This window comes from Cheilinus undulatus, linkage group 3, assembly GCF_018320785.1.
Source record: "Cheilinus undulatus linkage group 3, ASM1832078v1, whole genome shotgun sequence".
NCBI classification, from domain to species: domain Eukaryota; kingdom Metazoa; phylum Chordata; class Actinopteri; order Labriformes; family Labridae; genus Cheilinus; species Cheilinus undulatus.
The window spans coordinates 11400374-11427731 of NC_054867.1; the positions used below are offsets into that span (position 1 = coordinate 11400374).

A 27358-nucleotide genomic window follows, 5' to 3' on the forward strand; every position below is an offset into this window, starting at 1 on the left:
GTATCAACTTCTCACTGAGCTGAGGCGGAAGCGCCTACTACAGTGTCCAATTGGAACGCGCCCTCTGACCTGAGCCGTGATTGGCTGGAGCATTGTCCCTTGCTGGTTTTTCCTCAAGTGAGTGTAGCATGAGGAGGCGTTGCAAAAGTGTGTTATTCTGTTAGATGGCTTTAATAACAAGACCCTGACGGGTTGTGTTATTATTGTGGGCATACGATACTAAAAATGAATCGCTTACTGCAGCTTTAACCATTTATACTGTAACTATTTTCGACTTTTTTTATAGACTTAATGTCGGCATCAGCACAAACTACTTTCCAGTCTTCATCAGAGATCTCAAATTGCAAATCCTCTCTCCAGTTTATCAGTTTTAGTCTGAATACTCAACTGATTTAGATGTCAGTAAGTTGTAAAATTCAGATATGATGCCTTTCTTTAGAGTAATTTGTTTTTTACTCTACTGTGAAGTTAACTGTATTGATTTGTCATCCAGTTAATATATTGCAGCCAATAAACTGTATTAATATCAACAGATATTTACAGTTCAGGCTTCATACAAAGACCTAGGAGAAAGGATTTAAAGAAAGGTTCTGTCATTATTTGTGAATTTTATCTATTTAATGTGGTTTCCAACATTTCTAAAGAATCGTCAACATAAAAGAGTTTTTGGCTGCAGTGATTAAAGAGGATGTAACCCATGGAGGTGAATCGTGATGCTGAATCATGAGCTCAGTGAAGATGAACTCTAACAGTCATATCAGATACATCTCATTGTAGATGATGGTTGCCCCTCAATTATTTATCAAGTTTAAAAAGTTGTTAATAGGTATACATTTTATTCCTTTAAATTACTAATTTTTCATTCACATGAGGTTATTTAATTATAAAATTCAAATCTTAAATCAAGTTCTGTGCAATTTAAGATTTTCTAAAGCAGATGCTGCATAAAAAATTAAAGTATTTCATCATTTAAGTACTTTTGTCAACACTTATTCTGTTTATTAAAAAAACACACTGTTAACACAAAATAATATTTTATTTACAAAATAATGCTAAAATGTTTATAAAAAGTTGAGTACAAAGGCATTCAAAACTGTACATTGGCTGCATCTGTGTCTTTGGTTTGTAATAACAGGACATGATTGAATAATGGCAAGTTCAATGGATTATGATGTTCCTAATAAAACAAAATAGTTTCTCTCTAAGAAAACTATATATAAAAATACATAGATATTTAAAATTGACACCTTTCGTGTGTACCACCAAAAATATTTACATTTGAACCACAAGTATGGAACCTCTAAAGGGACACAAATAAAAAGAAAGTATTTTGTGCCAAAAGGAAGCCAACCTAAGAGTTTTCATTAAGATTTTGTTTTTTGAATTCTTTCGGTTCATTTCCTTTTAGAGGCTCCAGGCTAAAGACATGAGTTGATAATAAATATATACACAAACTGGAACTCACTTTATCACACAGATATATTTACAATTCAGGGTAGGGATGCATGGTATTGGATTTTTGCCCATATAGAATATGGGGATATTAACAAATTAATTTTAGCAAACAACATTCATATTTAAATGTAGTTAAGACCTAAATCCTCTGTCCTTTTAACACACCATCAAAAGTTTGAGGATGGATGAACAATTAAATTTCAGTCCATATAACTGTTTTAAAGTGTAAGAAATGTTGTTGATGTTGGTCCAAACTAAAACTTCATTGACTTATTTGTTTGAGCTGATACAGGCTGATTTTTAGTCACAAAATATCAGCTTTAAATATTAACCAAAATGTTCATATCTGCTGATACTGATGTCATGCTCATAATATCGTGCATGCCAAAAAAAAAAAGTTTTTACAACGTTAATTTCAAACTCACAGACATGAAGTTCAGAAAGCTCTATGAAGAAAAAAGTGGTGAAGGCACTATTTAAAGTACATCATCTAAGTTAAATCGTTGTCCTTCCTTATCAGTTAATAACTTTTATATTCTCAAGCCTGAGAAATTCACAGGTTTGTCTTATAATAGCTTTTATAACATTCCCATGATTCATAGAAGCATATTACAGCACCTTACAACAACACGTCTCTAATGCGTATATTTACACACATACATATAATTCAAGCTTATCACGATACTCATGATATCAACAGACACTTCAGTAAAAAAGTCAGAACTCCCCTTTTTCATCCTATTCAAACATTGCTTACGTTTAAAGGCACAAGGGGGTTTAAGTGCATAAATCCATCCATTTTCTATACCGCTTATCCCGTACAGCGGGGTACAGCCTGGATTGGTCGCCCGTCAATCGCAGGGCTGATGCTCACATTCACACCTACAGCCAATTTAGAGTCACCAATTAACCTAATGAGTATGTTTTTGGTGGTGGGAGGAAGCCAAGTACCCAGAGAGAACCCACGCATGCACAGGGAGAACATACAGACTCCGCACAGAAAGGCCCTGACCGGGAAACGAACCAACAACCTTCTTGCTGTGAGGCAACAGCGATAACCCCTGCGCCACCATGCCGCTAAAGTGCATAAATACTTATACAAATATAAACTTAGGGTAAACTTTTGGGTATTCTTCTAATTCTATTCACAGATGGGAACAGAGGATTCACTCCTTGTGAAGACAGCCAGCGTCTTTAGCAATGAACTTTTGTGTCTTACCCTCCTTGTGGAGGGTGTCAATGATCGTCTTCTGGACATCTGTGAAGTCTGCAGTCTTCCCCATGACTGTATAGCCTACTGACCCACACTAAGAGACCATTTCAAGGCCCAGGAAACCTTTGCAGGCGTTTTGAGTTGAATAGCTGATTACAGTGTGACACCATGAGTCTCCAATATTGAACTTTTACACAATATTCTAATTTTCTGAGACACTGAATTTTGAGTTGATAAAGGATTTTTTCTAATCTAGCACTAGTAACCAAGAAGGGTGGGGCCTGAAAAAGAGCCAGTTAGAAGCAGTGATAGACATTCAGAGCTGCCATATGAAAATATGATTTTGAGCTGATTGTTTTGTCTGCCATGAAAGTTAATATAAAAACTGTTATAAAGAGGCAGAAGACTTTCTAAAAAGTTAAAAGTGGACTTCCACACTCAAAATTAAAAACAAAACCCACATGATATGGGTCGTTGTACTAAGATTCAAGTTTCCAAAACGTTGTCCTTGAAAGAGTTGTGTTCACTTTCCAGCGTCGAATTACGGAGAGATGTCAGAGTCGTGAAGTAATTTGCATTTCTCAGGGTCCACAACTCAACAGAAATCCGGCTCAGGAGAACCTGCAGAACAGAGGAGAAAATATCACAGTGTCAGCTTTATATGAAACAGAAAAACATTTGCTGAGAATAAAACTCCTCTCTCATTGAGGTTGACATGAATAAACAACACGAAATTTCTAATGAGTCAAGAGGCAAAGTTGGCTTTGCTGTTTGTGTTACAGACTACCAGTACTCAGAGGAGGAATTCCAGTGAGCTGACTGATCTCTTGTACCATCAGCAACAACAAGTGTTTTGGTCACGTGTGCTTGTCTGAGTGAAACTTTAGAAAAACTGAACATGTTTAAAAAAGAGAAAAAAAAAAACATCAGCCTCAATTTTGCACAGTGAAATAACACTGCTGGTGTGAATGCTTACATTGACTCACAACATACTTGAAACAATAATTCAGAACTATTGAGACCAAAAAGAAGCATCTGTTGTGCAAGGACATCAAGAAGTGTGGATATATCTCACCCAGAAAAAGACAAAGATGGAGATTTGATGGTTCGTGTTTTTTAATTGTCAGAGTTTAAACAATTCTTCAAATATTGGCAAAACATTAAAATAAGTTAGGCATGCTAGTTAGGCTTCATAAGGAAATAGGTTCCTTTTTCTATACCTGTGAGATAAACTCCTGAATAAAACAGAAGGTGGAGGGACCAGATAACAGTTTGTCTTAACTCTATGGTTTATGAAATAAACCAGTGACAGATCCAGTGTAGTTTTTATTGATATTCAACAGACACTGATAAAATTCTGAAGACTTCTTCTTGTTGTTCTAATAAATTTCATGAGAGACAGTTTACTTACGGTGAGCCATCATGCTGTTGTTTAAATCACCATTTTCCTGTGCTCTTTTGTCTTTTGGCTGCAGCTTCAACAGAAAGCTGATGACTGTCAAACCAGAGAAAGACAGAAGAGGAGAATTAATGTCATGAAACAAACAGAAGTACAAACTCAGATCCACGGTGCATCCATGATGGTAAATGATAAAAGCCTTCATCTGCACATTCACAAAGTTGGTAGTTTTGCTGTTTATTGCAGTATTTGCTTTGTGTAATTTTAGTGTGGGCAGGTGCCAAGTCCTGTTGAAAAAATGAAAGTAGAATCTCCATAAAGCTTGTTAGAAGATGGAAGCATGAAGTGCTAGATACTAGATTTGGGGTTTTCTTTCGCTTAAAAGAAAAAAGCACTTGGCGCGCCGGTAGTCGAGTGGTTAAGGCGCATGCCATATACGCAGGCGACCCAGGTTCGAATCCGGCCCGTGGCACTATTTCCTGCATGTCTCTCCCCGCTCTCTCCCCTGTTTCCAACTCTATCCACTGTCCTATCAAATAAAAGCACTTGAAATATATCATCCGCTGGGTGACACTGTGCTATGGATGATGGCTGTAGACACCAGAGGTCTCCAGGACATTCAGAGTTGCCTTTTCCGTTGCAAGGGGCGACTCGGTTCTATTTGGTTTGAGTCGCCACATCAGCCCAGTGCTGGAGAGGATTTGCTTTTCCACCACACCTGAGCTACCTATTTGAGGGCAGTGGTTTGAGCCCTCCTCAATCTCATCCACAGTCTGATCTCTACACTGTCTGCTCTGATTGACTTTACATCGTTTCAAAGCAAAAATCAAGCTGAACACTGACAGTGCTGACACTGCTCGTTACCCATTCTCTCTCTTTCTGCGATCAACAAACGAACAATAATTCCCGCCTATCATCAAAAGGAGAGAATTTTCCTGTATAGAAGTAAAAAAAAAATCTTCTGAAGACTGATTTATGGGTCTCTAGATAGCAGAAAATAAACAATCTTATTTTTGGGTGGGCAAGAATAATGGCATGCTTTATTAGCACCAGGTAATAAATTTAAGACTGTCTCCATCATGGGCTAAATGTTTCAAACATCTCCAGTATTTTATTTTCTAAATAGCCCAGAATTTGTCTGTAAGAAGGAAAAAAGAGTCAAACTTTTATTAGTAGGTGCAGAAAAAGTTGTAATCCTGAATCTGTGCTTGGTCCTTCCTGATTTCACTCTTCAGTGTGAGAACTCCAGCCGCGCACTACTATCCGGCTGTAGTATGAGCATATAAATCTCAAGTTTTGGTCTTGTGTCATAAATGTTTAAGTTGTACAGTGAATGCTGACCTTAGACCACTGCTCTAACAGAGTTATAGACAGCTGGAGCAGAGGCAGGGATAAAACATATCTCCCAGTCTCCCCATGGGCTAACAAGATTTATCATGGAAGCAGTCTTGTAGTCGAGTCAACAAATCTCAAGTCTGAGTTGAGTCGCTAGTGTTCAAGTCCGAGTCGAGTCCCCTTTACCTGAGTACGAGTCAAAGTCGAGTCCCCTTTACCTGAGTACGAGTCAAAGTCGAGTCCCCTTTATCCGTGTTCGAGTCCAAGACGAGTCCCCAGTACCTAAAACCTCGAGCCAAATTAAATCAAATTATTAATAATTTTCAAGCCATTCCAGCTTTCCAGGTGGGTTACGCTGATGTGTTTCATTAATGTATGAATTTCTTTAACTTTTTATTAAAGGACCAGAGGAGCTGTTTACAGCAGCTGTGCAACAAACAAAACCAAATATCCACGACCCAGTGATTGAGTCAACTTAGAGACAGTGTTAATTTTGGCAGCCATTTTTATTTTTAGTCTTTAGACAAAATTACATTAGTTTTTGTAACATTTTTGTGCTGATCATCCTTCATAGTTTTAGTCTAGTTTTAGACAATGAAAACTGAAAAACTTCCCAGTCCAGGATGATGTTCATTAATTTTTATTGATAGTGATACTCTTATTAATACTCCTGAATGATCATACTCTGCATCAATAATATTAGTTATATTAACAGGATTATTTGTGTATTTAGGTGGCAAAAACGAGACATGTCTTTGACTGAACTTGTACTTTACATTGATCTTATACTAAATATTCCTCCTTTGAAATGACTGGATATACTCTGATTTCACACTAAAAACTAAAATTCCAATTTTCTCTGTGTGCCATTTGAACACATCATAAAAATGTCTTAACTTTGTCCCCCCTTTATTAATGCTCTAAAGTACGACCTGTCTTAAACACGTCATAATTTTACTGTATGCCACCTTGTTTAGCTCACTAATTAGCGTTATCTCGCCGATGTTAGCGTAGATTTCAACGTTGGATTGATATTTTTAACTGATGGGATTCACTACAAGGTTTAAGAGTTTTTATCACGCTGTCCAAGACTGAGGAGGATTACTGTACAGCAGCAACAGCAGCTAATATGATGAGTCTGAACAGCTGATGGAGATTTTCAGTGATTCAAAGGTAGGCTGGCTGCGTTTTACTTTAATTTCTTGTAGATCACTGTGGGAATACAGAGAAGAGCCACAGGTTTAAGCTACCTATCAACCTCTCAGCTGCTCTCTCGGTCACCCAGGCTCCCACGCCCCTCCCTTTGTTTTAACAGCAGGTTAGACACATGTGAAAGCACATGATAGGCACTGCGTGAACACTGATCAGTTATGTGGGGTTTTCTTACACACAAACAACAAATACTACAGAATAAAATTATCTGAAGAAAACAAGGTTCAAGTCCTCCTCTTCATCCTCGAGTCCTGACGCTGTTAAAGCTCTAGTCTGAGTCAAAGTCTGAGTCATCAGTGCTCGAGTCCAAGTTGTATCACGAGTCTTCCAAATCAAGACACAAGTCGCATTTGAGTACTACAAGACTGCATGGAAGGGGGGTTATCAGTGGCAGAAGGGGTAAATCCCTTGGCAAATCACATCCTATGATTGCTTTGATGTCAGCGTGACGCACCTGGAGGTGGGGCAGGCTTGCTTTGGCCCTGCTCTAGAGAAGAAAATGTTGGCACCCCTGGAATTTTTTCCAGAAAATACATCATTTCTCCCAGAAATTCTTGCAATCAACAAATGTTTTGGTATACATGTGTTTGTTGCCTTTATGTGCATTGGAACAACACAAAAAATCTGAAGGAAAAAGACAACATTGACATAATTTTACACAAAACTCAAAAAATGGGCTGGACAAAATTGTTGGCACCCTCAACTTAATATTTGGTTTCACACCCTTGGGAAATAATACTGAATAATAACTGAAACCAATCACTTCCTATAACCATCAGCAAGCTTCTTACACCTCTTAACTGGAATTTTGGACCACTCTTCATTTGCAAACTGCTCCAGGTCTCTCAGATTTGAAGGGTTCCTTCTTCAACAGCAGTTCTGAGATCGCTCCATGGGTGTTCAATGGGATTTAGATCCAGACTCATTGCTGGCCACTTCAGAACTCTCCAGCACTTTGTCTCCAACTATTTCTTAGTGCTTTTTGAGGTATGTTTGGGGTCATTGTCCTGCTGGAACGCCCATGACCTCCGACGCAGACCCAGCTCTCTGACACTAGGCCCTACATTGCGGCCCAAAATTTTTTGATAGTCTCCAGATTTCATGATTCCTTGCACACAGTCAAGGCACCCAGTGCCAGAGGCAGCAAAATAACCCCAAAACATCCTTGAACCTCCACCATGTTTGACTGTAGGTACTGTGTTCTTTCCTTTGTAGGCCTCATTCTGTTTTCTGTAAACAGTAGAATGACGTGCTTCTCCAAAAAGCTCTACCTTAGTCTCATCTGTCCCCAAAATGTTCTCCCAGAAGGATTGAGGCTTACTCAGGTACATTTTTGCAAACTCCAGTCTGGCTTTTTTATGTCTCTTTGTCAGCAGTGGGGTTCTCCTCGGTCTCCTGCTATAGCGCTTCATCTCATTCAGATTACGACGTACGGTTCGACCTGACACTTTTGTACCCTGAGTCTGCAGGACAGCCTAAATTTGTGTGGAAGTTGACTGAGGATGTTTATCCACCATTCCAACTATCCTGCGTTGCATTCTTTTGTCAGTTTTTCTCTTTCGTCCACGTCCAGGAAGATTAGTCACAGTGCCATGGGTTATAAACTTCTTGGTTATATTACGTACAGTGGACAAAGGAATTTCTAGATCTCTGGAGATGGTCTTATAACCTTGAGATTGTTCATATTTTTCCACAATTTTGCTTCTGAAGTCCTCAGACAGTTCTTGGCTCCTCTTTCTCTTCTCCATGCTTGGTGTGACACACACAGGCACACAACACAAAGGTGGAGTCAACTTTTATACATTCTAACTGGCTTCAGGTGTGATTTCTAGATTGCCAGTACCTGTTACTTGGCACAGGTGAGCTTAAATGAGCATCACATGCTGGAAATAAAAGGATTTACCCACAGTTTTAAAAGGGTGCCAACAATTTTGTCCGGCCCATTTTTTGAGTTTTGTGTAAAATTATGTCAATTTTGGCTTTTTTCTTCAAATTCTTTCTATTGCTCTAATGCACATAAAGGCAATAAACATGGTATGCCAAAAACATTTGTAACTGCAACAATTTCTGGGAGAAATGGTGTATTTTCTGGAAAAATTCCAGGGGTGCCAATATTTTCGTCCATGACTGTATAAGAGGAACTAAATCAATTTGGGTGCTTTCACATTGGGGATCCAGGCATATTTTCACCAGCTTTCACAGCAGCTGTTAGTAATTCCAATTATGTCATAGTTCATATTGTTAGAAAGCCTTCTCATAGAAACTTCATATTCCAAACATACCTCTGTTACGGAGACGGGGGGAGAACCGTAGAGCCAAAAGTAGAGACACAATAACAGTTCCAGCTCCCAGAAACCATCCACCAAAAACCCCTCCAATGATAGCTTCAGTGCGTGAAACCTTCTCTGTAACAGAAAAGCAGCTTTATGAAACACTGTAATAACTCTACATGCAGGTCAGAGAACACAAAACACACAAAAACTAAGACCACATGAAAAATTAAACAGTTGAAAACATGAGAAAAAAAGAGAAAACTTACTGGGCATAAACACAAAGGCGTCATCAGAGATCTCATGATATAGTTCCTCCTGTCTGAGTACACAGCGGTAGAGGTCGGTCTTGTTCACAGTGGCTTGAACAGTTATGTCGTGTGTTTCTCCTGTGCTGATCTCATGAGCATGAAGGATGTTTCCAAAACTGTCCTGCAACTCCAGGAAAGGTTTTGGAGAGGCACGTTTAATTTCACACTGCAGCAATGCCCAGTCCTCAGTCTGATTGACAACCTTGATTCTCGGTTTTGGTGATGCCCCTGTAATGATAGGACAGACAGAAGAAAAGACCATTTTCACTATAAATTTATATTTGTTTGCTTATTTCTTTCCTTAACTTGGATATGGCAATATCTGTTTAACAAAACATTTTCACTGTAAACCAAAAGACTCTCTGATAGGACCTGATATTTCAAGTTTGATAGATTTAGTAAACAATGATCACAAACATCTGTATATATGAGACTAACAAAGTGGCCCTCTCCATTTATCTTTGTGAACTGTTTTAAAGCTTGACTTTCACACAACTTGAACTTAAATGTATATTTTTTAATGCATGCCATAATTCACATTTCTCTAAGGCAGAGCTGAACCAGTAAGATTAATAATGTGTTAATGATTTTAATCCAAACAACAAATTTAGGACAAATGTTTCTTTTTTATTTCTAGCAGAAATGAAAAAAATCTTCTTGTTCTGGCCTGAAAATGATGAGAATTTTCTGTTATGTATCATGGAAAATTAAGTATCTTTGAGTTTAAAATTAGGGCTGCCAAAATTAACACATTAATGTGATTAATCAGATTAAAAATTTTAACGCAATTAACCCATCTACAGCACAGATTGACGCAAAATCCCTGAAACGTCTCGTGCAACACATTTTGGGCAGTTTGTCCAAGTAGGGTTACTGTAGAGCATGCCACCGCGCATGCGCAAATGGGTCGTTGATCTGGTAGTGACCAACCAACTCGATATGGAAGATGCTGAACAGAACGTTGGCCCTCTCTATGGGAAATTTGAGTACAAAAAAGAAAAAAAAAAACAAGAAAAAAAAAAAAACAAGACGGAACAGTCGACCGACATAAAATAGTCTAACTAAAAAATTAAGGTCGGAAAAGAATAAAATTCATAAATAAATACAAATTGAAGGCCTAAAATAAATATCTTAAATATAAATACAATAAATGAATATTAATCAAAAGCTAAGCTAAAAAGGTGTCTTGAGCCTGTTGTAAAATATCGGAATCAAGTAGTAGTGCACAGATTACAGATGTAGAAATACCATCACTCACGTGGATCTTCTCCTGTTCTGTCTCTGAAGATGTAGTCTAGAAGACAAACAAGAGCATGATTCATGATCAATATGTAATAGTGACATAAGAAAAGAATTCCAAAAGTCAGATGCAAGCTGCACATACCACACATTACTCTGCATTATGAATAACAAGACTAGGTAAAAACCTAGTATATGGCTGACTGCATCTGTCCGGGATGCCTGTTGAAATGCCTGACTGGCAGAGTGATTTTGTCATTGTTGTTGTTGTTTTTTGTAAGCCAAATTTATTGTGGCTTCTTAAATATTTTCACTACATGCTGTCCTCTCTCTCTCTCTCTCTCTGTCTGTCCTCTTAATAAAGCTCTTCTCTGTGTACATATGAAACACTACAGAGACATGAGTCAGACTTCAATGATAGAGACAGAAAATGTCACCAGAGATTAATTTTTTTTGTCAGATATAAGTCTTTAATGGTAGTAAGTTTATACTACTTCATGAACATTTCTAATTCTACTCAGACAGGTGTGTAAGGGTCTTAATATGTACAAAATTAAGCTGAACCCCCCCCCCCACCGACATATTCACATAACATTAGTCATATAAAATTACCTTAAAATAACTAGAAAATATATTACTGCAATAATAAAAAAATAAAAAAAGGTTTTGTTGCAAAGACGCAATTCTTGGTTATAATTAAGTCTAGGCTATATCAAGGATAAAAAACCAAAAACTACCACAGACCTGTGTCTTTGAAAGAAAGTCTAAAAAAAGATTATTGCTTTAAATAATCATATTTCTTGTTTCTGTGTAACAGAGAGAGAGAGAAAGAGAGAGAGAGAGGCAGAGCGAGCGGACCCTATGCACATATAATTGATCACGAAAGGCACCGATCTCCTAAAAAGACAGCTTGACCACCAGGTACAGGTACAGAAAACTTTTTTTTTTTCTGTCACAGAAGGCTTTCAGTGTTGCTCTCTGCGCTTGTTTGGATGAGACATAATGTTTGGTTGAGACAGAAGCACCACTGCAGCTCAGTGCCAGCTAAGTTAGCTGGGACACAACAACTCGTTAGCAACGACTAATCCTTTCTCCACAACGATCACATAAACATGCTGGATGCAGAAAGCTTTCCATGTTGTAGTGTTGCTGTCTTCACTTGTTTTAATGAAGAAATTTCCAGTTTTGACTGAGTGCTGCTGTGACTTAGAGCTAATCGCTACACGAGCAGCCAATGTGTACACAAGCATCCACACAAGTTACCTTTCCCTGTCAACAATCAGTTATGCCAACGCAGGTCAGCAGAGGAGTGAAAACATCTTTCCCAACATGAAAAGCTTATATGGTTGTTTTCTTTGTCATACAGAAATGTGGAACAGTTCTGGTTAAACAGAGGCCATGCTAAAGCTATATCTAAGTATTTAGAGCAGTGGAGGCAGTCATGAACGGGCTTTTAGCATGAGTAAACCCCACACATAGCACTACTCTGTATGTATAAGTCATACATAAATGATGTTAACTACAGCCTAGTTAACACAGTGGAGGCAGCCATCACTGCCAGCATTCAGTACAAGCAAACGCAACTCTGTATTGTGTGCCTCATTCAAAAGCATCACTCACTCAGTTACCGACAGACATACTCACACCTCAGCGTTCAGCCAAAAACAGGGATGTCCTGATCCCGATCACATGTATCGGATCAGGGCCAATACTAACCATTTTTAATTGATTGGCAATTGGCAATTTGATCTGATCAGCCCAGCCGATCATTTACATCAGTTGACGTAAATGGAGCACAATTTAGGACAGGCCGTAAAGGCACCAGTAACAAGAAAGCCGCAGTAGCATATTACAATACAATACAATACAAGAACATTATTTATCCCCGAAGGCAAAATTCAATATTAGTTTATTAGCTTTATGTGTTAAAAATATCAGCGGTGTGAAAATACTTCAGACTTAAAAGCAAAAACAGTCCAACAGCCACTTGCAGCATCTGTAACACGACAGTTTCATGAGGTGGTTGTAGCAGAGCTGCATTTAACTCTACAAATTTGATCCGTCATCTCCGATCAAAACATGCAGTTGAATACGGTGACTTTACAAGAGCAACAGGCAGCTTCACTGAAGATACACACTCTGGACTTTAAGAGGAAAGACAAGTACCCTCGAGAGAGTGACAAGGCAAAAAAGATAACAGAAAAGGTGGTCAAATTCATTGTGTTTGACAACCAGCCCATCTCTCTGGTGGAGAATTTCGACCCATGCTATGCCCTGCCGTCTCCACATTAAATTACTGACACTGCTTTACCGGAGATTAGGGCTGCACGATTTTGGATAAAAACAAAATCTCGATTTTTTTTCTCTGAAATCTCGATTTTCGATTACGATTTTTGGTAAAACCATTAAGGACAACAGAATAAATTATTTCAATTTTTATTTCATCCCCCTAGGGATTAATAAAGTGACCCCGCTTTCACCAAACTTAAAACATTTACTGTAGTTCTGTGGCTTTATTAACATAAAAGAGATGCTTTCTAATTTTTTTCCACTCATTATTGATTCTTTAGTTAAAGGGGGAGGGTCCTCATTTTGGTCTTTGCCCTGGGCGTCCAAATGACTAAAACCAGCCCTGCCTCACCCTGCCTCATTTTGGATCTTTGGTTTTATATTTCTGCTCTTTTGACAATATCTATGATCATTAGTGCATTAAAGATCAAATAAAACACCCATGTTTGTACAAATTTCCCTAGATATGACGTTATCTCCATGTGTGATCCGTGTGTGTTAAAGGCTGCTTGTTGATGACGCGCATTGGCGTAATTGTCATATGATCTGGGTGTGAGAGAGCATCAGCAGGATGTGGCTGGAGAAATAGTTAAAACGAGGAAATGGGAAGCTTCAGATTAAACACGGCAGCACACTTTAATGAATGACCTCATTGAAGAGATGCAGCACCGGCGGACTTCCTCTTCTCTTACACACACTCCTCCGTTGAGCGCATCCGACGGTAATAAAATACGTTTTTAAAATAATAAACGCTTAAATTTGGAAGTTAAAGCCTGTCTTCTGAGGGTCACAGATTTATTGATGTGACTGCCATGAATCTTTACTGATGACAGTGTTTACCTTCATAAGATGTTTTAAGTTTGTGCAGCTGTCTGCACATCAGCAGACATGCTCAGTCAATGGAGGCAGCGACACACTGGATCTGGCTACTCAGGGGCTCCATAGTAACAGAAACGAGAGAGGAAATGATAAAATTAATGAACAGAAAAGCTCAGAGTCACGCTTGCCCGTAGGCTTTTTGAAGTTGCCCCAGGCATTCGGGCAACCGTTAATGTCGGACCCTCTATGTTGTAAGCGCGCAGCCCAGAGACATAAGGGAGAGCCATATCATAATTACCCTAGTTAAAGGGAAAGCCAATTTTGCGATGTTCATATTTTAAACATTGTCCAAACTAAAAAATCTGATTACGATTTAATACCGATTTATCGTGCAGCCCTACCGGAGATGCACAACAAAGTATGTGATAGCATACTACAGAAAGGCAACTTCACTGCCGTTAAATTCACTACAGACATTTAGAGCTCTGATGTTTGCCCCATGTCACTGCTGAGTCTCTGAGAAATAAAGTGAGGGGAGAAGGAGTGATGTAGCAGCTGTAGTTGAACTTTATAAATTGCACTGAAATAACAAGAGTGCCTTGTATTTGGGTTTTATTCCAGTGTTAATGTTTTGGTTTACATCTCAGATTAAACTGCTACATTTTAATAAGGATTGTTGTTTTGAATCTGTATGATTCATATGTTTTTGATCCCATTCAAGTTAAACTGTTTACACCACTTTAAAGTGGAGTTAGGATGTTTTTAATTTCTTTTATTTTAGTTCAGTTTTTGTTATGACTAGTAAAGTCAAGTTAACTTCAAAGTTGAATCATATTATTTAAAATTCATTTGTTGAATTCATATGTTATTGTGACTATTGACTCTGTTAGACCACCTCTAAGTGAATCTGAGGTTATCTGAGTTCACTTTTATGACTGCTCACGTCATTCAGCTGACCACTTTAAGTGGATTTTGATTGTCTGATTGAATACTAAACACTGCAATAAGTGAATATGTACATTTATTTTTGGACAGTAAATTGAAACAGAGCTATTACACCATTCTGAGCAGAAATGTGATTTTAAGTTTTTTACAACAATATTGGCTGTACTGAGTTAAATGGAATAAGTTTGAGATATCTAGTAGTAACAATTGAAACTGTAATCTAGATAATTATGAGTATCAAATCGGGACTCAGTATCAGCAGATATTCAATATTAAAAAACTGGATTGGGATCGGAGGCCAAAAAAGAATTGGGAAAACCCTACCCAAAAATAAGTAAGATATTTGCTATTACTGCTGATAACATATTGGTATTTATAATAATCATACATCCCTTAAAACTAAACTGAATTTTCTTTTTCAGGTTAAAATGTGATCTGTGATCTTGTCTTAATAAAGTCCATTCAAGAGGTTTTTTATATACAGGTGCATCTCAAGAAAATAGAATATCATGAAAAAGTTATTTTTTCCCTGTGATTTATTTCAAGAAGTGAAGCCTCCATATATTCTAGATTCATCTCAAAGTGAAATATTTCAAGACTCTAGTCTTGGTGATGATGTGAGATGATGTCTGTGGTTCAGGAGTGGCTTGACACCACAAACACGACATTTGCAGTCCAGAAAGCTCTAAACAGAAAGTCAAAAACGTAGAATATCTGTTTTTTTCAAAACACAACACAACGCACGAACTCCAGATCGTACACCATCACTATATCAACATTACATCACATCCTTCAGTGAGAGCAAAGGGTCACCGAGAGGTCAGTGAGTTACAGAGCTACAACAGCACCATTGATGAGGAAAGGTTCACTTTTGGGGGCATTAAGCCAAAGAATTTCACTTAAAACCACTGACCATTCAGGCAAACATTACGTTTTAACTTTCTGATGTACCCACCCTCACCTTCAGTTAGAGCAAACCCGCGGCACGTCAGTGTGCAGCACAGTCGTCGTATGTGGAAATGGCGGGTAAGTTTATCCAAGTTGCATGAGCTCCTTTTCTTAACTTTTCCAAATTGGACTTTTTTTTTTTTTTTACAATATTCTAGTATTTTGAGATAGTAGGTTTATTTTGTGAGCAGTAATCATCAAGATTAAAACAAAAAGACCATTGATATATTTCACTTTGTGTGAGAAAAATCTAGAAAAAACTTCCTGAAGTAAATCACGGGAAAAAAGTAACTTCTACCTAATATTCTATTTTTTGAGATACACTTGTACATACTCAGGGTCTGAAAGTTTTGACCAGATTAAAAAAACATTTAAATTAATTGTGATGTCTCTACGTGAAGCAAATATCAGAAGAAAATTAGTCATTTCTGTATTTGTATATAAATTCTCTTAATTCTTGTTTTCTTATCCTCTGAATCAGAAAATTTACCATACAGACCAAAAGTACATTAACCTACAATTTTTATAAAAAAAATAATGTAACAACACTGGTTACAGATGAGTAGATTCCTCCTTTTTTACCGGGGTCACCAGAACTAACATGAATTTGAATTTCTTACAGCAGCTTTATCTTTTGGTATTACTGCAGGGAAGTTCAACTAAAATCTTGAATTTGGATAAAATCCATGTAACTGATTTAACGCCCAGGTCTCTCCCTGTCCATGGTCCATACTGTTACAAAGAACAAGGATCTCAAAAGGACGTATTAATATGATTTGATATTTTTTAAAAAGCAGTATCTAAATCCTAAATTTTGTCATCTTAACAAATAAGGATCCAATAAGGTCCTTGCACTGTTTTTGGTGCTCAGATCCTAATTAGTAGTTTGGGTCAAACTAACCAATCATGACAGCAAGAGATCTTGAAAAAAAACTTTCCAGGGATTTTTTTTTAAATTACAGTACTCACTGACTACAAGCTGAATGTAGTACATTTGGCTGGGCTGAGGAAAAGGGAAAATGCAGGTGTAGTTTCCACTGTCGTCCACTTCGGTCTTTGTGATCTTGATGGAGGCGTTGCCGTTCTTCAGCTCATCTTGAAAATGTGAGACTCGATTTACAAACCGCCTGTCTTGCCCCGTGCTGCCTTTACCAGAATAAACACCATTGTCATAGAAGTACACCTCTAGGCCATTCTCATCTGGTGTCTTCCAGTGAAACACAGTTGGCTCTAAGTTCATCTTGGGGTTGGTTGAACAGAGCAAAACAGCATCATCACCTTCCTTCACCTCCACTCTTTGCACATCCATTCCTGAAAGAACAAAAAATATTTCAGTTGCTATATTTAAATGCAGAAGATTCAGGTTAGTGCAGAAACTAACAAACAACATTTAGCTATCACCTGGGTTACTTTGACAAGTCTGTTTACAAGTGAGTGGCTGGAATAGTTGTTGGATTAAAATAAGAGAAGATACTACTTTGTGTCACTTGACACAGTATCTGTAGAAACTCTCACTTTTGTTCCTGACTGTATGGACCAAGTGTAAGAAGAAGCTTTTTTTTGTTTTGTGTTTGACTTCAACAAATTCTGGTAAGTTTTGGAAATGAGAGATGTTCTGATTGCATTTTTATGAAGGTTTTCAAAACATTTTGAACATTTTTAACTGTCTTAAAACAATACAATCTTCTTTACTTTAGTACTTAATAGTGTTGGAAAAAGCTTTAAGAGAACTACAGATCTTCAGTCAAATTCAAACCAAAAACCTTTGTAAAGGGTCGACAGATACCAGCAGTGGTCTGTTCACAGTCTCAGCTCTGTTAAACTGGATTCTGAATGATAACACCGTCAACATTTTAGGACTGAACAACATCGGACAAGTTGGCATTTTGATCTCTTTTATTTCTGTGATATATTGCAATATGAAAAAATACAGGAAGTTATTCAATGTTCTAAAGGCTTAAATATAAACCATCAACATTTGAATCCAACAATCATACTTTAACTACTTTGAACTTTAACTCTATTTTTGTCCCAGACCGGCACGAGGAGGAAAATGTGATGCACAATACTAGTATTTGATCTTTTTGTTATGATATTAATCCATTTTAGCTCTGGACACTTATAAATTCTAAAAAAGAGTCTAAGTGCGTACATTAGTGATAGGTTAGTTGGTTGTTAATTTTCACTCACAATCAGAACTGAAGTGGTGAAAGTTTGACTTTAGTACCACATAAACATTTAGCAGTAATGCTCCATTTAGTGTTTCAAAGACAAAATGCTAAAGATCTTTAGTCTTGGACGTTGAATTTGTCTCTCCCATCTGTAAGCAGAAAACACTAAGCATTATGGGTAACTATAGCAGATTTAAATCACCAACAAAGTCAGGGGTTTGTAGACCTTCAGCACTAACCATGGAGTTTAAATACAGTGGCTTGCAAACGTATTCATACCCCTTGAACTTTTCTACATTTCTTCACGTTACAACCACAAACGTAAATATATTTCATTGGGATTTCCTGTGATGGATATTCTTTTCTAGCCTCGTCATACCTATGTTTCAACAAAAACAAGCAATAAATCATTTTATGTTAAGAACAACACAAATCAGATGGATAAAACTAGGACTGAATTATTCTATAAATAAAATCATGGGGATTATTTTAATTCATATTGCAAATTAAAATGTAATCATTATATGAAAGGTAATGATAATTTTAATGCCATTCTCATTTTGAGGGAGAAAAAAATGTATTAAATGTTTTTTTTGACACATTTCAGGGTTTGACAAATACTGCACCTTCTGTGATTTGAAAATTGCTGTAGGCTATATGCATTTAATCTAAAGTTCAATTAATTGCCCAGCCCTGGTCTGGACATTGACTGGGTCATTCTAACACATGGATATTCACTGAATTACCCCACACCATCCCAACTGTTATACTATTATATTAGTGATAACTCGTTGTTACTATCACTAATACTAGATAATGGATGTTCCTTGTCTCAATAATCTGGACTCTGCCTGTTATATATCTTCTATTTTATCCAGCTTGGCTTTTCGAAACTGTTTAGGTTTACAGTCGAGGAGCTGTTTCAGGTTAAGCCAGTTAGCTGTTATGCTAACTGGCTAGTCCGTCATCAATGATGGACGAGCTTCGTTAATGATAGTAAATAGGTCAGAATTAACTTACCGTCAGTGCTCACTGCCAATACACTCAGAAAAATCCATAGAGAGAGAGGATCCATGTCTGAAAGTTTTGACATTTAATCGAAAATTGCTCGCTAACTGTTCTCAGCTAAGCTAACAAGGAACAAGACCCCTGTGTGCAGCTATCTACCAGCTCTATGAGAAAATAAGGATATCACTTAAAAAACTCTTCAAAACTTCCACTGCGTGACTTAGTCTTATGCTTTCAGGTCTCAGTATTTACTGCTAAAACTTACAACTTAACACAGGCTGTTGCTACTAGCTCTAGCTTACATACACACTGGCCACTGGGTAAGTTCGTATGTTGGTTGCCAGGTCTGTGTGACAAAACCAGCCCAATGACTGATAAAACTAGGCCAAAAACAAGCCCAATGCTGAAATTCAAAATAATACAGTTAAAACCTCTGCCATACTGCATATATTGCTTGAGTGCCTGCAGACATTCTGCTTTTCTGTTGGTGGCATGTATGTCTGTGTGCCATGCTCCATGTTTTCCTGCCTCTCTGCAGGTTGTTTTAGTTGTACTTGAGTGTAAATAGAGTAGTTTCTCTGCTGCAGATACTAAATACTCACACACAAGACACAGGGGCTCAACTACCTACTTTCTGAGGGGTATGTGGATACATCACAGCCCCCCCCCCCCTTAGAGCTATGAGAAGAGAGTTGATGAATTATGGGTGTCTGGATATTTATTTTTCATATTTGGACATTTACTGTAGTTTGTTGACTCTGTTAACTTAAAGGAATGCTTTCTATTTTTTTCTCTAACTGTTGATACTTTTAGCTAAAGGGGGAGGGTCCCCATATTGGTCTTTGCCCTGGGCCTCCAAATGGATTAAACCGGCCCTGCCTCACACCTGCAGCTCCCCCTCACAATCGTTCTGCCAGTTTGTTGCTTTCATTTTTCTGTTTCTGCCCTTTTGACAGTAATTATCATTACTACATTTAAGATCAAATAAAACACCCACATTTGGACAAGTTTTACTCAATTTTACATTATTTTAAGATGTGATCCGTGTGTGTTTGGCTGGTTGATGATGATGCGCATCACAAAAGTCATCATCAAATACGAGTATGGGAGAGCATCGGCAGGAAATGACGGAAGGAATGTGTTAAAACGAGGGCATTAGAAGCTTCAACACATGACAGCACACCTTTATGAAGGTATTATGGACTTACTGAAGAGATGCGCCGTCAGCGGATGTCCTCTGCGCTCTTTTACACCCATTCCTCCGTCCTGGGCGCATCCGACCGTAATAATACACAAGTTTTCATTTGAATATGCCAGTTAAAGTCTGTCTTCTTTGTGTGGACTTAGATTTATTGATATGACTTGTTGCAGTCTTTAGGCTACTGTTGACAGTTTTCACCTTTATAGAGGATTTCGGGAGAATTTTTTTTTTGTCAAGTAAGCCTTATAAGAGCCACGATTCAAATGAAAGCACCCTCGTGCTCGAGGGGGCGCGCACTGGAGCGCCTATAGTGTGTGTGGGGGGGCGAGAGGAGGGGAGGTGAAGGAGCGGAGGGGCGCCTAATCAGAGACGTGCCTCTGTTACTGATCATATCGTTTACACATGCACAAACAGCTGTTAAATACAGAAAATGCCAACTCGAAATAATTTTACCCCCATTGCTTTGGCGCTCCTATGCGCCGCATATAGTGCATACCCACTTTTTGCGCCACTGACAAGACATAAAAAATGGGTCTGCTCAACCCGCAGACCACAAAATCTACCCGCGGCAGTACGTTAAAAGTAGCCCAATTCCGCGGTAAAACCGCGGACCTGGCAACCCTGGTTGGTCAGAAAACAGTCGGCGTCGCGTCACAGTTGCGTCATAGATAGGGGCGGGGCATTTCAAGGGGAAAACAATCCTTCCCTCTCGCCCGCAGCACCGTCAGCCCGGGATTTTAAATTCTGATATATATGCTAACCGCTAACATGTCATACATTGATTCCTTACAGCCAGTTGACAGAGACAGATACATTAAGAAATTACTCTAATAGGATCAGATTCTTGTCCGTATCTTATAAAAGAGAGGACGAATGATCCTACTCAATGGCCTGATGTTTCTTTCCCTGACATCTTCTGCCACCTGGTAGAATCACCCGGTAAGAGGCAAAATCACGTTTACTGATAAATTAAACCTGTCATAATTTCAATGTCTGACAAGGAAATAAGTACGTTTTAGTGAATTTGTGCACCACGCAATGGTTGTTATTGCACAATAGCCAGGAGCTTCATATTGGTTATTGACGACTTGGTATATCACGCAGGAATTTACACACACAACAGCCTCAAAAACTATCGGTCCCTCGAGGCACATAACTTTTTTTTACAAGTGGTTTTGTCGGAGTTGTGCTTCTTCACACACTAATTACGCTGTATACTCGTTAGCTTTTGTAATGAGGCATGGTAGCCTGTATAACATAGTAGTTAGTTAACTTCTCTTAAAACTAGTAATTGAACATTCATGTTAATTACGAAACTATCTAACACTGTTTAAATAAGGAGAACATAACGGTGTCTTCCTATAATGAAGTGCTGACTACAGATTTACACGTTTGTATCCCACAGGTGACCAAACTCATCCTCCCGCCGGATCGCTTAAAGCCACCGCATTCTTCTCCTCGGCTCTGTGCTTCGATGTGGTAAAATATAAAACTTCAGATTTTGATTTTTTTAAACTTATTTTTAGTGCAAAAGGGTATACAACAGTTGCCCGGCATTGTGGAAAGCGGTTTGTTTTCCCCCTCGGCACAAACCGGATGTGACGTTTTGTGGGCGTTCCTCTCTATGCCGACTGTTTAAGAACTTTATTTCAAAGTTGACATGCATAAACAATGCATGAATACAAATGGATACAACTTTCAAAAGTGAGTGTAGCATAGATAGTAAAGGACAAAGAGTCATGAAAATAAAACCAAACCCAGGGGGACGACATATCAACTTTTTAAAGTAAAATAAAGCAGTACAATTTATCAAAGACAAAAACTTTAAATTGGGAGCACATGTTTACAGTTCTGATAGCTTTCTTGTTTTTGGATGAAGAAATGGTTCAAATATATAACTCAGTTTCTTTCTGAAAGGCTACAAAGTGGGGTTTTGTTTTTGAATATTTACATTTGTGAATATAGAACTTGGCAAGTAATATTATGAGATTTATCACAAAATATTCATTAACATGGGACTTTTGATAGTTCAAGTGGCCATAAAGAACATTTTCCAGAAAAAGTTCCAAGTCACAGGTGATATTATCTGATATGAATCTACAAATATCTTGCCAGAGCTTATGAGTGTTTGTGCTAGTACATTTCCAAAATAAATGAGTAACAGTCTCTGCATGAGATTCACAAAATGAACAACTTATATCAAGATCTTTTCAAACTTAACAAAGAGGGATTTAGTAGGATAACAAGGATGTATGATTTTAAAGGAAACTTCTTTAACTTTGTTGACCAAAAAAAAAAAATTTCGGTGGAAGGATCCATATTTTTTTCCAGCATAAATTTTTCACATGCCTTTTCCAATATGCAGTTGCAGATCGGGCAGAAACAACACCAGAATGGAAAAGGGCTCTGATTTTACAGTTATTTCTTACATTAGGAGAAATAAAGCAGATTTTTTCCAAGCGATGAGTCGGTCACATTTACAGAAAAAGAAGCTGGCACTGTAAAGAAGCTCCTCTAAATAGCATACATACACTAGATGGGATAGCAATGAAGACAACAGCAAATTGTTTAGGGGTTAAAGGTATCTGATAATACTGGAGAAATTCTTGATATTTATAGAGAGTACCATTAGATTTAAATAACTGACTTACATAGATGATATTATTATAAAACCAATCTCTTCATTCATTCAATCATTTAAACATAGACCTGAGGCTTCAGAGAATACATGGATGATATCCAGGGCATGGATGAGAGGCGTCTTTCAGAAAAAGAGCAATGTCATCCGCTAACTGGCTAATGATAATTTCTCGATCTGGAATTGTAATTCCTTCCAAAGAGCTGGTTTTAATGTAATTATTTAAGAGCTGAGTGACAATCAGAAAAAGGTACGGTGAAATTGGGCAACGTTGTTGAACTCCTCGCTTAATATTAAAAAGAGGAGTTGTGCCGGAATTCAGCTTTATACAGCTATTGCTGTTAGTATATAGGGTGTGAATGGTTTTGTTACAGAGAGGACCAAAGCCAACATTTTTTTAAGGAGTCATAAATACACTGGTGTTCCACAGAATCAAACGCTTTGTAGAAATCTAAGAACAGAATAAATCTGTTTTCATTAATCAGCTCAGAGTAGTCCAAGATAGCCAGCACCAATCTGATATTGTTAGTAATGTGCCAGTTATTCATGAATCCAGATTGTGATTCATCTATGGTATCTAAGACAGGTTTAAGACGGTTTGCAAAGGCAATAGCTAATACTTTATAATCATTATTCAATAAACAAATGGGGCGCCAGTTGTCAATGAGTAACATATCCTTTTTAGGTTTTGGAATGAGTGTGATCAAACCCTGAGTTAAAATGGGTGGAAGGACTTCATGTGAAATACTTTCTGTAAACACCTTCTGTAAAAACGGTGCTAATTGCTCCACAAATAACCTGTAAAATTCACAAGTTAATCCATCTACTCCAGGAGCTTTTATCAGTTTAAGCCTGTTGATGGAGTCAATAATTTCTTGAAGGGTTAAAGGAGCATCACAGAATTCCCTGTCAGTGTTAGAAATGGGATTAACTTCAACTGAATCTATAAAAGAAGTTGCACTATTTTCACAGTAATGAGATGTATACAATTTGCTGTAAAATTAGAGCAATATGTAGCAATCTGACATGTATTATCACATATTTGATTATCAACTTTTAATTGTCTAATAGAATTTACTTCAGAGTGAAATTTCTCTAGCCTAAAGAAATATGCAGAGTTTTGTTCTCCTTCCTCAATCCACTTTAGACGAGACCTAATAAATGCACCTTTTGCTTTATTCCTGTAGATATTGTCTAGCCTGGTTTGATATTCTGAAACTGCTTCTTTTACGTATGATGTAAGAGATTCTGGGGGCTTCTGAGATAGAGACTTGATCATGTCTGACTCTTTGTAACTTAAACTGTTAAGAGCAGAAACCTCAGACTTCCTCTCCAGCTCCAGCTGCAGTACTGTGGGTGAATGGCACCCTCTTGTGGGGCAGCGAGGAAGTTCCTCATTTCAGCTGAGATAATTGTAATTAAGGTGGAGGTAGGAACATTTCTTTCTGTTCAACAAAAGCAAAACCTCCAATGAAGTAGGACTTTTTCCCTCCTTTCTGGCTGCCTGTACTGCTTGCCATAATTTCTTGTGATTTTCCCTGTTGATTTTGCAGAAGTCTTCAGCAAAACAAAGACCGTTGTTTCGTAGATACTTGTTCTTTTTATCCACTGCCCAGACTGCTGTCTTGAACACCGACAAGGAGAACTGGAGAATTGTACCTCGAGGTCTATTGGTAGTTTTTTTTGCCTAGAGGGTGGACTGTGTCGATGACCTCTGACAGATGCTTTTTTCTTTCTGGTAACACAGCTTGGCATATTTTGATGACCTCCATCCAGATTTTTTGGTCGTTTACGGTTTCTGGTATGCCATTCAGCTACAGGTTCCATCGGTGGGAATACCGTTCTAGCTCAGTAAGACAGGTCTCTAAGATGTATTTTATCTCTTCCTGATAAAACTGCTCAAGTTGGGTTATGCTGCCTTTCACAGAGTTAATTTCTTCGCAGACAGAGAAAACTCTCTCTTTCAAATTTGCAATTTCTGTCTTGTTGTCTTGAATCAGAGATTCTAGCTTGTCCAAGCGTTGATTGATCAGATCGGCAAGCACGGACACAAAGTCGTGCTGTCAGGTTTAACCTTCGTGCTTGGTGGTGGTTTAGAAAGGGTGCCAGTGGGAGTGGCTGGTGAGGCAGGAGACTCTTCTTCTATCACACTGAATGTCAGCTCTTCTTTTGCAGTGGCACTGTTTTCTTGTCTGTACCCGTTATTTTGCAGAGGGGATTGCAATAATTTTAAAAAAGTTAAAGTCAAAGTACTTATCTTTAAATATTTTTGTTTAACTATAATAGTTAAACCTCAAACTTTTGAAACTTACTGAATGTAATATTTTTCAAAATGCATGTACAATGTTTAATGTAGTATATAGACTCAATGATAGACTGTGTGATCTTATTCCAATTTGTGCTCCCTCTCATGCACATAATACAAGGAACAAACAACTCCTCATGGGCAAGAAGCATAAGCTAAAGAGTTAAAGTTTTAGTGTGACATGTAGAGGTCCACAAATCTGAAATAAGCTTGAAACCACTATGAAAATGTCATCATCTTTGTCTACCTTCAAAAGAGCCTGAAACAACAGCTGCTACTAAAATATGATCAAGCCTTAACCTCAAAGGGTTTCTGATCTTTTCTTAACAGCTTCCCATATGAAAATATACTCAAATTGATTGATTTATACTGCTATTTTCTAAGTGTCAGTGTCTATATGTATTGTATCAGTGTCATATTTAGAGTAAATTTTAGGGTATTTGAGAGTTTTGAGTTAATACTAGGAATGATATTTGAACTTGTAATTGTGTATAGTATGTATTTTGAATGTTATCTGTAAATTGCATAACTATGTCTGGGCCCCATTTACAAGCTCCACATAGCTTCTTGGGAGTCCCTTATCACAAATGAGTTTTTAACGAATTACCATGTTAAATTGTATTTTTAATGGTTTGTAGATAAACTGATTGATTGATACCTTGGCTGCGTCTGCATATGTTTCCCTCAGCCTTCACCTGCTGCATTTCCAGGGTTTGTTTTCTTGGTGTGAAAAAATCATAGATTTGATTTTTTAACAATATTGCCCAGCCCTATTTTACACTTAATCAGCAGGCTGCCATCCCTCAGCACTGACACCATGTCAATATCTCCAAGGGAATTCATCAAAGAGTTTGTCAGGGAAATCAGGCTCAGTGATCCCACATTCTGCCCTGCTTTAAATTCTAGGATTACTTTAAACTCCTCCAGCATGGCTTCTTTAACACTACGAACTTCGCATATCTGTTCCTCACTTTCAAGTACCTGTTTGTTCTGCATCACTTTTTTATTCCTTCCTCCACCTTTTCTGTTCCTCTTAACTTGAGTCCAAACTCTATAACATCACAGTCAAACTGTAGCACACCCTCCCCCTCTGCCCCCACCCCAACCCCCACTATTATATGCCATTCTGACTGAGCTACAGTCAGAGGTGGAAAGTTACTAATTACATTTACACAAATTACTGTCAAGCTCTAGATCTCCATCCTCCTTAATGTTTAATGAGCAGAGGTCAATCTGCCTTAGATACAGGGGCACCAAATTAGACTCTGAGATGTTACAAAATATTTCTAAAGAAACTTTTGGCTGCTGTTGACTAACTTCTGTTGTGTTGTTTTCCTGTGAATCAAGTCTTTTTTATTGTTGGATTAGTTTTTTGGTGTAAATACAGGACAGGTCAGGTCAGATCTTGTACTCAGCCATAATCTGACATACAGGTATTCATAAACCTCTTACAACTAGTTTAAATAATTTTGATTTTTTTAATATTACTGTATGTTCAGAATGATTTAATCATTCTTATATTACTTTTGGTATGTCATCCTTGAGCTCCTTTGACTTTGTGTAATATTGTGTTCATTTTCTAAAAGTTTATTTAGGTGGAGGCTCCAAATAAGCTCGTGAGTTTTCTGCCGCTTCCTGCACTGTATATCTATTTCTGTCATTTTATGTATTTTTTTCTTTGCAAATAAAATAAATAAACAACAAGGAGGTTTAAGCTTTCGTCAGTACATGCACATAGCGAGAGAATGATTCCATATTTCTTCCCAAAACAGCGGTGGCATTGTACTGTATGTTAGGTAAAACCTTATGATTAATAACCTGTATGGGGGTCCATATTATTGCACATTAAGGACATGTCTTATTTCACTGTAGAAGCCACCTTGTTATCAAAAGTCCTGCTCCACACATACAAAGCCATCCACAACCTCGCCCCTCCATACCTCTCTGACCTCATCAGCGTTTCTGTACCTACCCGTACCCTCTGATCCTCTTCCTCTGTCCATCCGCAACACTGACTCCCTACCCCTCTTTAAAACCAGACTCAAAACCCATCTGTTCCAACTCTCCTACTCCCTCTGATCTTTTGCATTGACTATTGTATTACTGTTTGTTTTTATTCCTGTTTTAATGCACTTTTTCGTACTTTTGGTAAGGTGACCTTGAGTGTCATGAAAGGCGCCCTTAAATAAAATGTAATATTATTATTATTATTAAAAGTAGCTACCCAGTACTCCGTACTTTGAGTAAATTTAAGATGACTTATAAATTACTTTTACAGGAGTAGATTTGTAGACCAGTAACTTTACTTCTACTCAAGTACATTTTAACCAGAGTGGCTGTAATTTCATTTGAGTACAGTAGTCTTTAACTTCTTCTATCTCTGGTCACAACAGTTCAGATTCTGCCCAACAGTCAATCTCTCTCGGACTCACCGACGTCTCGCGGTGCTCCCCGACGAACAGTTGTTATTCCAGCCGTAAGAAGAAGCTAAATCCGAAATTAAAGCCAACCAAACCATATTTTCGGAAGTACTAGATGTACCGATAAAAAGCACTTCAAAATTCAATTCCACCGCTCTACCGACGTCACTTCCTCTTCTT

The 27358-nt window shown here is 37.9% G+C and overlaps 1 protein-coding gene across 2 annotated transcripts; it reads right to left on the reverse strand.

The window, feature by feature from the left end:
• Positions 1-1084: 1084 nt before the first annotated feature.
• LOC121529100 (V-set domain-containing T-cell activation inhibitor 1-like) lies at positions 1085-27325 on the reverse strand. 2 transcript variants are annotated; one of them, XM_041816804.1, is made up of 6 exons: positions 27191-27325; positions 16405-16746; positions 9154-9423; positions 8897-9019; positions 4080-4163; positions 1085-3289 (listed from the first exon to the last, which is right to left on the reverse strand). In XM_041816804.1, exons 2-6 carry the CDS (start codon positions 16742-16744, stop codon positions 3264-3266), a joined length of 843 nt encoding a protein of 280 aa, XP_041672738.1. In that variant the 5' UTR covers positions 16745-16746; positions 27191-27325; the 3' UTR covers positions 1085-3263. The 2 variants fall into 2 exon arrangements, with proteins under 2 accessions (XP_041672738.1, XP_041672731.1); XM_041816797.1 differs by lacking the exon at positions 27191-27325 and adding an exon at positions 18627-18928.
• Positions 27326-27358: the final 33 nt, after the last annotated feature.